This window comes from Lathyrus oleraceus, chromosome 7, assembly GCF_024323335.1.
Source record: "Lathyrus oleraceus cultivar Zhongwan6 chromosome 7, CAAS_Psat_ZW6_1.0, whole genome shotgun sequence".
Taxonomy (NCBI): Eukaryota; Viridiplantae; Streptophyta; class Magnoliopsida; order Fabales; family Fabaceae; genus Lathyrus; species Lathyrus oleraceus.
The window spans coordinates 74,131,792-74,140,624 of NC_066585.1; the positions used below are offsets into that span (position 1 = coordinate 74,131,792).

The following is an 8,833-nucleotide window of genomic DNA, read 5'->3' on the forward strand; positions in this document are numbered from 1 at the left end:
TTTAGCTATTAGGTTTGAGTTATCTTTGTGGTAAATGTAATACTCACCTATATCCTTAGTGATGGACAATGAGTCTTCCATGCTTATTATAGGGTTAACCCCTCACTAGCATGTTGAAGCTATCCTCACTTGGTGGATTCGTGGTTTGGTTGAGTTTTCTCCCTTTGATAACAAAAGACCTTAAGGCTTTTGGACCAATCAATTCACCAACCTTTTTGAGATTTTTACCCCGAACTACGAGGTTTTGATCCTAATCTTTTTATAAGATGGTACGTAGGCAATGAGTTTATCCATCCAAACACAAAATGTAAATAACTTGCATATTCTCTTCTCATCTCTTCAATCATGTTTACACAAACAAATTTTCACAAAAACAACGACCTTCACAACAAGTATGAAAAGGGCTCCCTAGGAGTACCTATGATGTTTTGGGTGCCTAACACCTTCCCATTGCATAACTAACCCCCTTACCCAGATCTTTGTTCCTTTTACTAGTTTTTGTTAAAAACTATTAGGTTTTTGTTCGCTTTCTAACCATTCCTTTGGATAAATAGAAGTGCGGTGGCGACTCGACTTGTATGATTTACCTTAGATTTAGTCAATATCTCTAATGGTAACGAATACCTCGCTACAAATACCACGCCCTCCTGAGACTAGTATTCGAGATGGATATCTTTCCCATCCAAGTTCTCTCCATTACTCAAAACACATCAAACCAATCAATTTCTTTTCTCGCTGCCCTGCGATTGACTCTTAAACCTTTTCTCGCCGCCGTGCGATTGACCCTTCAAACCCTTTCTCAAACGAAAGGTACTTTGTTTCAAAACAATGCAAGGCAATGTTTCTCCATCTGTTTTGGGTAGTCCAACAATGTTTTCGTCGATTTGACACAAAGTAGCTTTCACTAAAATCGACCAACAAACAAACATTTTTCTACCCAAAACTATGCAAGCCTTGATTTCTCTATCTTAGATACGTCAGAAAGCAATAAGATTTATCCATACCTCGGACCTTTGAACCTGTACAAAAAAAAACATTGCATCCATCCATTCATTGCATACACATAAAAAGCAAAACTCTTAGTTTGTTTCGCATTGTTTCAGGAATCCAAGACTTGTTAGCAAAATGAATCCTGAGAGAAGAAGCACTTTTCAGTTTAAATACAAGAACGTGGACCTTGCCAGCCTGCAAAAGTTGAGTGCCAAAGTAACACCAATCAAACTCAACAACTTTGTGCAAGACTATGGAAAAATTCTGGACATCCTAAATGAGAAGATGGACATGATGACCGCAGTGACTATTGCTCAATTCTATGATCCACCTATACGTTGTTTCATGTTTTCTGACTTCCAATTGACTCCTACCATGGAGGAACTTGAGAGGATTGTAGGCCGGAACCTGAGGGATCATAATCCATTTCCGAAGTTTGATGAAGGTATTCCTCCCAAGAGGATAGTTTTAGCTTTGGGTTTGAAGGTTTCTGAAGTCGTGTCCAATTGGGATGTGAAGGGAGTTCTCAATGGTTTTTCTAGGAAGTTCTTGGAAGATCAAGCTAAGAAGATGGAAAAGGAGGGGAATTGGGAAGCCTTCTATGCTGTGTTAGCCGTGTTGGTATATGGGATAGTTCTCTTCCCAAATATTGACCATTTTGTAGACCACCTGGCGGTGAGAATATTCCTCTCTGGAAACCCTGTACCGTTCCTCCTGGCATACCTCCACTACGCTTTCCACGATCGTCATGAGAAGAAAGGAGGAACCATTTTATGTTGTGCGCAGCTGCTGCATGCCTGGTTTAGATCTCATATGCCCGAAGAAGGCCCTTTTGTCTCAAAGGAACTCAAGCCCTCCCAGAAGCTAGCTTCTCTCAACTTCAATCATGTTAAGTGGTATATCAGGGATTGGGAAACCGAGGATGTTATTGTCAGCATTGGAGACTTCCCCAATGTACCTTCGATAGGAACCAAGGGTTGCATCAACTACAACCCCGTGTTATCTTTGAGGCAACATGGTTACCCTATGAATGACCCTCCGAAACCTGAAGCTTTAGAGCCTTTCATCTTACACAACGCTGAAGCAGATCATTCAATGGTGAAGAAGATCAAGAGGTCTTGGCAAGCAGTTATCAGAAAGGGTAAGGAGTTGGGTAAGAGAAATGTCATTGCTCAAGAGCCTTACACTTGTTGGGTTAGAGAGAGGGTTTAGATGGTTAAACTCCCTTTTCCATTTGATCCTTCTACCTATCTGTTGGTTCCTGAGCCATAACCCATATTACCTGAAGATGTGAAGAAGCTCAATGCCCGTATTAAGGAGCTGGAGTTGGAGAATGCTAACTTGAGGATTAAGCTCGGCCGAGTCTCGGTAGAAAATGGGAATTTGAAAGATGGTCAACAGAAGAAGGATAAAGAGCTTGAAATCTCCAACAAAAGAGCTAGGGAGTCTGAGGCAAGGAGAGAAAAGTTCGGACAAGCGCTCTACAACACTAGATTCGTGTTCAAGTCAAAGGAGGAGGAGTTAGATAGAGCTTTACTCCGGATTCAAAAACTCAACAAGACTCTGGAATTGACCCTTGAAATCAAAAGGGAAGCACGACTAATTTCTGAGATTCGTACTCGTGAACTGGAGAATACCATTCAGAAATACAAGGATACTCTGGAACGCGAGAAGCTGAGGACTGAAGAGTCAGAAAGAGTTTGCACACGGCTGAAATATCAGTTGGAACAAGCCGATGCTAGAATCCAGGCACTTGAAGGTGGGGATCAGGATGCTGCATCTATGATGTTGCTAGGTGAATACAGATATTGGAGAAACATCTATAGGGACATAGAGGTGACCAAGGCTGAATACTTGCGCATCATTCAAGACCTCAAAGGGCTTTACATTGAGTGGAAGGGCAAATTTCTGAGGCTGTCCAGATTTGCGAATTCCGTCATGCAAGAGCTACTTGAGAAATTGCAAGAAGATGATTGGTGCATGTGTCCAGAGAACACCCTGCATCAAGTCTTTAATTTCATTAAATTTTGTAAGGTGATGTTGGAAGGGCTGACTACCGACCTTGCTACAGTTCGGAAAGCCCATAAGCCATAAGCACGTTGTTTGTATTTGAACTTTGTTCTAATTAATGAAAAATCGCTTTTGGGATTCATTTTATTGTGTTTTATTGCTTTATTGCTTTATTGCTTTAAATACTTGCGAACAAATGTTGTGGCATTTCTGAAATGAATGACTGAAACTAACCAATAGTTTTGCAAACAAGATGCATCCATACATGCATTCATACATTTTCAAAATAGAGTCTCACTCCGCCCTTTCTTCCTCCAGTTTCACGCTGAATTTTCAACACCAGTATAATACTTGTGCCAGAGCAAGACAAAGAATGGCTGAACAAGAGCAAGAGAGCGCCCGAGTTAGGGCTGAACTGGACGAGATCTAGGGAGGTGTTGGTGTAAGCCCTAGAGGCCAATACTTTTGGTACTTGTATCGAATTATTTAAAGGCATTTTCTTTATTATGGTTGATTAATAAAGTCCCTAGAATAGATAGTCCGTTTAATGTATTAAGTGTGACTTAATCATGAGAACACATTAAACATAAGGGCACTATTCTTAAAGTATCCGTAGTTGAGCTTTAATGTGAAGTGGGATAACATTAAAGCATTAAGACTATTATGTTTGTAGACTGATGATCACATCTCATGGATCATGGATAAAGAGTTATCAAGTCTTAAACATAGGTATGAATATTAGGAGTAATATTTATACCGGATTGACCCGCTATGAGAATACTATATAGAAAGTTATGCAAAGTGTCATAAGTTATTCTCATGGTGATAATAGTGTATACCACTCTTCGACCTGAAACCACTATGGATCCTAGATGTAGAGTCGAGTGCTTTATTGCTGATCCAACGTTGTCCGTAACTGGATAACCATAAAGACAGTTGATGGGTACTCCACGAAGCATGCTGAGGGACATGAGTGTCCTAGATGGAATTTGCCAATCCTGCGTAACAGGATAAATGTCTATGGGCCCAATATTGAACTGGACAAGGGTGACACGGTCTATACCTTGTGTTCAATATAGACATAAGGGCAAAGGGGTAATTATACACATAATTATTATCACAGGAGGTTTTGTCAGATCACATGACATTTTCGTGACTTGGGTAGCAGTGATGTGTTGCTAGATACCGCTCACTGTTTATTATGTTAAATGCGTGATTTAATATAATTGCCAACGTCGCGAAAACCTATAGGGTCACACACAAAGGACAGATTGATGAGAGATAGAATAATTAAGGAACATCGTAAGGTACGGTGTACTTAAGCAGAATACGAAATATGGTAAGGTACCAAATACTTAAGTGATTTTGGCATATTATGAGATATGGGCTAAAATGCACTTAAGTGGGCTTTTTGGCTTGAAGCCCACACAAGTGGTTCTATAAATAGAGCTCTTGTGCAGAAGCTTTGTATGGGAATACAACACAACTGAAGAGTTGGAATTTCGTATCTCTCTCTCACTCAAAGCCTTCATTCATAACAGCTAGCACTGCGATTGAAGGAATCCGTTCGTATGGACTGAGTAGAGACGTTGTCATCGTTCAACGTTCGTGATCGCCCCGTGAATCTGTATCAAAGGTTTTGATCATTATCAGAGATCTGCACCAAAGGTTTGAATCGCCACAAGAGGTAACGATTCTATCACTGATCATGCCCATTCGTAAGGATCACTAAATGGAGAAATTTTTAAATTCCGCTGCGCCTTGGATGGCTATTCTCCTACAGTGGTATCAGAGCCACTTACGAAACCATGAATCTGATATCTGTTTTTGTTATGTAATAATATGATTAAAACAGAATGAATCAAAGGTTAAATTAAGATCGATCAAGTTACATATATGTGATATATGTGATCCTAATGCAAAATACATTATATATGATATAGTGTTCTTGTTTCGTTCATTCAAACCCTCGATGATTGTTTTCCTTTGAGCGATCAATGGTCGTTTGCTTCTTGATCCGACATTAGTATGGTGAAGCAATGACGTGTTGATCAATCATACTGAATTAACAATCGAGATGTGTTTGACGGTCTGAAATTGGTGCATCAGGGTTAATGACGGCACAAGGGTTGTGTTGTCAGAGAGTTATGCGATTGGGGTTTGAACGCACAAGAGTTGTGCTTCCTAAACACTTTTTGGAACAGTGTTAACCGGTTAACGCGTATGGTTAACTGGTTAACGCAATGCGAAATTAAAATTTTTGAGTTTTCAAACAGTGTTAACCGGTTAACGCAAGACGAAATTCAGTTTTATGAGTTTTTCAAACAGTGTTAACCGGTTAACGCATATGGTTAACCGGTTAACGCAAGGCAGAAAAGAATTTTCTAAAAGTTTTCAAACAGTGTTAACCGGTTAACACATATGGTTAACCGGTTAACGCAAGAAAAAATTCACCGGTTCGGCTAGAAAAAGTGCTTTGAAGTATCAAGTGTTCCCGCTGTCCGGGCAGCGGACCCCCGGCTAACTCTGCATAGTGTGATCGGTCGTCGAAATTTAATTTGATTTTAATTAATTAAAGGAATTAATAATAATAATAATAAAGTGTTTATTATTGTCTTGTGGTGATCGGTTATGGCCTTAGTTTTCCTTTGTTTTATTTTGGGTTTTTAAAATACGACCTGCGTGTCGTGCCTCTCTCTTAATCTCCCAAATGTAACTTCTTTTCTCATCTCACTCCCTCGTATGTAAAACGAGTTTCTTTCATGTAATGTAATGATATGAAGAAAGCAAAGAAGTCAGTGCCAAAGGAACAACCTTGAAGATCTTGCTTGGAGAAGCTTAGATCGTTGTAGGTTAGCTTAGGTTCTCTCATTGGCTTGGGAGAACAATTGCGCTAGGGGCCATAACTGTTTCATTTTGTTTGTATGTATGTTGATGCATGTGAATGTATGTTGATGCATGTGAGAGACGGTTTATATGATAAACAAGCCGGTGAGATCAGAAAAATTGCAATTCCCTCAAAACTAAATATTAAGTTTTAAGCTTTCCAAGTTTTAACACTCATCAAGACTAGTATCGAATAATGTAGGTTTCGCCTACGCGAGGTGCATGTTCTATATTAGTAAGGTGCGATGGGATAATTGTAATATCCAACTGTTAAAACAATGGGTCAAACTTAACTAAACAAATTATAATAAGATTATATATATGTTTAGAAGCAAGAGTTGGGAATAATCCATATGATGGATTGGAATAAGGAGTTATTCACCCAACTGAAATTTTCGAGAGTTGTATGAGATACAATTGGAAGGAATTCCTACCTAAAATAACCTAGTTTTGTATAATCCGCCTACGCGGACTTAGAACGAAGTGAAATATGGATCTCGACCCACTAGAAAATCTTCCAACGGGATTTTCCGAATCAGATGATGAGGGTCATTTGTTTTGAGTAAAATAGTGGGAGCATATTTAATTAAAGGCCAAATTGAATATGTCAATGATACTTATATTTTCATTAATCCTTATGTAGATTACCATGACAACAAACACCTCTAACAACATCCTGCGATCAATCCTTGATAAGGAAAAATTGTCTGGGACAAATTTTCTGGATTGGCACCGAAACCTGAGGATTGTCCTCAAACATGATAAAAAGCTGTATGTCTTGGAGACACCTGTTCCTGAAGAGGAACCTCCTAGTTCTGCACCTAAGGCAGAAAGAGATGCTTATAAGAAGCATGTCGATGATGCCAATGAAACTGCTTGTCTCATGCTGGCTACCATGAACTCAGAATTGCAAAAGCAACATGAGAACATGTCAGCGTTCGATATGATCGAACACCTGAAGTTGCTCTATCAAGAGCAAGCAAGGCATGAGAGGTTTGAAGTTTCAAAAGCCCTTTTTCAAAGCAAGTTAGCTGAGGGAGCCCCTGTAGGTCCCCATGTACTCAAGATGATTGGGTATGTGGAAAACCTTGAGAGATTGGGTTTTCCCCTCGAAAAGGAACTTGCAACTGATTTGATCTTGCAATCGTTGCCAGATAGTTTCAGTCAATTTGTCCTAAATTTCAATATGATTGATATGGACAAATCTCTTCCTGAACTGCTCGCCATGTTAAGAACTGCCGAGCAGAATCTGAAGTCAAAAGGGAAGTCCATTCTGATGATCGGAAATGGAAAGAGACAGAACAAAAGGCCCACTAAGCAGAGTGATAAGGGGAAAGGCAAGGAAGTTGCCAATCCCAGACCCACTGCTGCTTTGAAGCCTAGTGGAGGCATAGCAAAAGAAGGCACCTGCTTCCATTGCGGTAAGACCGGACACTGGAAGAGGAACTGCCCAAAGTACCTGGAAGATAAGAAGAATGGAGTAGAGACTTCAACTTCAGGTATTTTTGTTATTAATTTATCTACTTCTGCATCATGGGTATTAGATACTGGATGCATTTCTCACATTTGTACAAATGTGCAGGAACTAAAAAGGAGTAGAGATTTGGCAAAAGGTGAAGTCGACCTACGAGTTGGCTATGGAGCAAAGGTTGCTGCTTTAGCCGTAGGAACTTTTGTATTGACTTTACCTAGTGGTTTAATAATTCAGTTAGAGAACTGTTATTATATACCTGCAATTAGCAGGAATATTATTTCCATTGCTTGTTTGGACAAGTTTGGTTTTTCATTTATAATAAAGAACAATTGTTGCTCAATTTATTTGAATGGTATATTCTATGCTACTGCACAAATGAACAATGGACTATATGTCCTTGATCTTGAAATGCCTATTAATAACATTAATACAAAAGGGTGAAACCTAACGAGTTAAAACCAACTAGGTAAGAATATTAAAACTCTTCGATCAGATCGAAGTGATGAGTATTTAATCCTAGAGTTTGATGACCATCTGAAAGAGTATGGGATCCTATCCCAACTTACTCCTCCTGGCACATCCCAATGGAAGGGTGTATCTGAGAGAAGAAATCGAACCCTGTTGGACATGGTCCGATCCATGATGAGTCACACCAATCTTCCAAACTCCTTTTGAGGACATACACCATTGGCATCAGCTTACACACTTAACCGTGTTCCATCCAAAAGGTTGAAAAGACACCATATGAGATATGGAGTGGTAAGAGACCACATATGTCTTACATGAAGATTTGGGGTTGCGAAATTTATGTGAAACGACAAATTTCAACTAAGCTTGAGCCCAAATCTGACCAATGCTTATTTGTGGGGGTATCCTAAAGAAACAAGAGGATATTACTTCTACAATCCTTCAGAGGGCAAAGTGTTTGTCGCTCGAACTGGAGTTTTCTTAGAAAAGGATTTTAATTCCAAAGGAACCAGTGGGAGGAAAGTAGAGCTTGAAGAAATTCAAGAATCCCAAAGCATCGATACACCTATGGAGGAATTAGAGTAGGAAACACAAGTAGTTGTGTAAGAGCAACCTGCTAAAGTAGAACAAGACCAGCGTAGGTCAGGCAGGATGCGTCACCTACCTGAGATATATGGATATCTGATCTATGTGATGTATTACTCATGGATCAAGATGAGCCTGTGACCTACTCATGGAATCTTCGTTTTGATGAAACAGTAAAACTGTATGGATTCATCAAGAATGAAGATGAGCCTTGTGTCTACAAGAAGGTTAGTGGGAGCATGATCGTATTCCTGGTATTATATGTAGATGACATATTACTCATTGGAATCGATATCCCTACCCTGCAACAAGTAAAGTCTTGGTTGGGGAAATGCTTTTCTATGAAGGACCTGGGTGAAGCAGCCTATCAGAATCTATAGAGATAGATCATGAAATGCTTGGCCTAAGTCAGAGTACATA

At 39.6% G+C, this 8,833-nt stretch overlaps 1 protein-coding gene across 1 annotated transcript; it reads left to right on the forward strand.

Moving 5' to 3' along the window:
* Positions 1-1,125: 1,125 nt before the first annotated feature.
* LOC127102110 (uncharacterized) lies at positions 1,126-3,084 on the forward strand. The gene is made up of 3 exons (XM_051039525.1): positions 1,126-1,522; positions 1,655-2,143; positions 2,279-3,084. Exons 1-3 carry the CDS (start codon positions 1,126-1,128, stop codon positions 3,082-3,084), a joined length of 1,692 nt encoding a protein of 563 aa, XP_050895482.1.
* Positions 3,085-8,833: the final 5,749 nt, after the last annotated feature.

Bases quoted from the DNA above. Each gene is read 5' to 3' on its own strand.
- LOC127102110 (XM_051039525.1), top strand. From the start codon at position 1,126: ATGAATCCTGAGAGAAGAAGCACTTTTCAGTTTAAATACAAGAACGTG. The intron at 1,523-1,654 runs GTTTTTCTAGGA...ACCATTTTGTAG, and splicing joins TGTGAAGGGAGTTCTCAATG to ACCACCTGGCGGTGAGAATA. The intron at 2,144-2,278 runs GTAAGAGAAATG...TATTACCTGAAG, and splicing joins CAGAAAGGGTAAGGAGTTGG to ATGTGAAGAAGCTCAATGCC.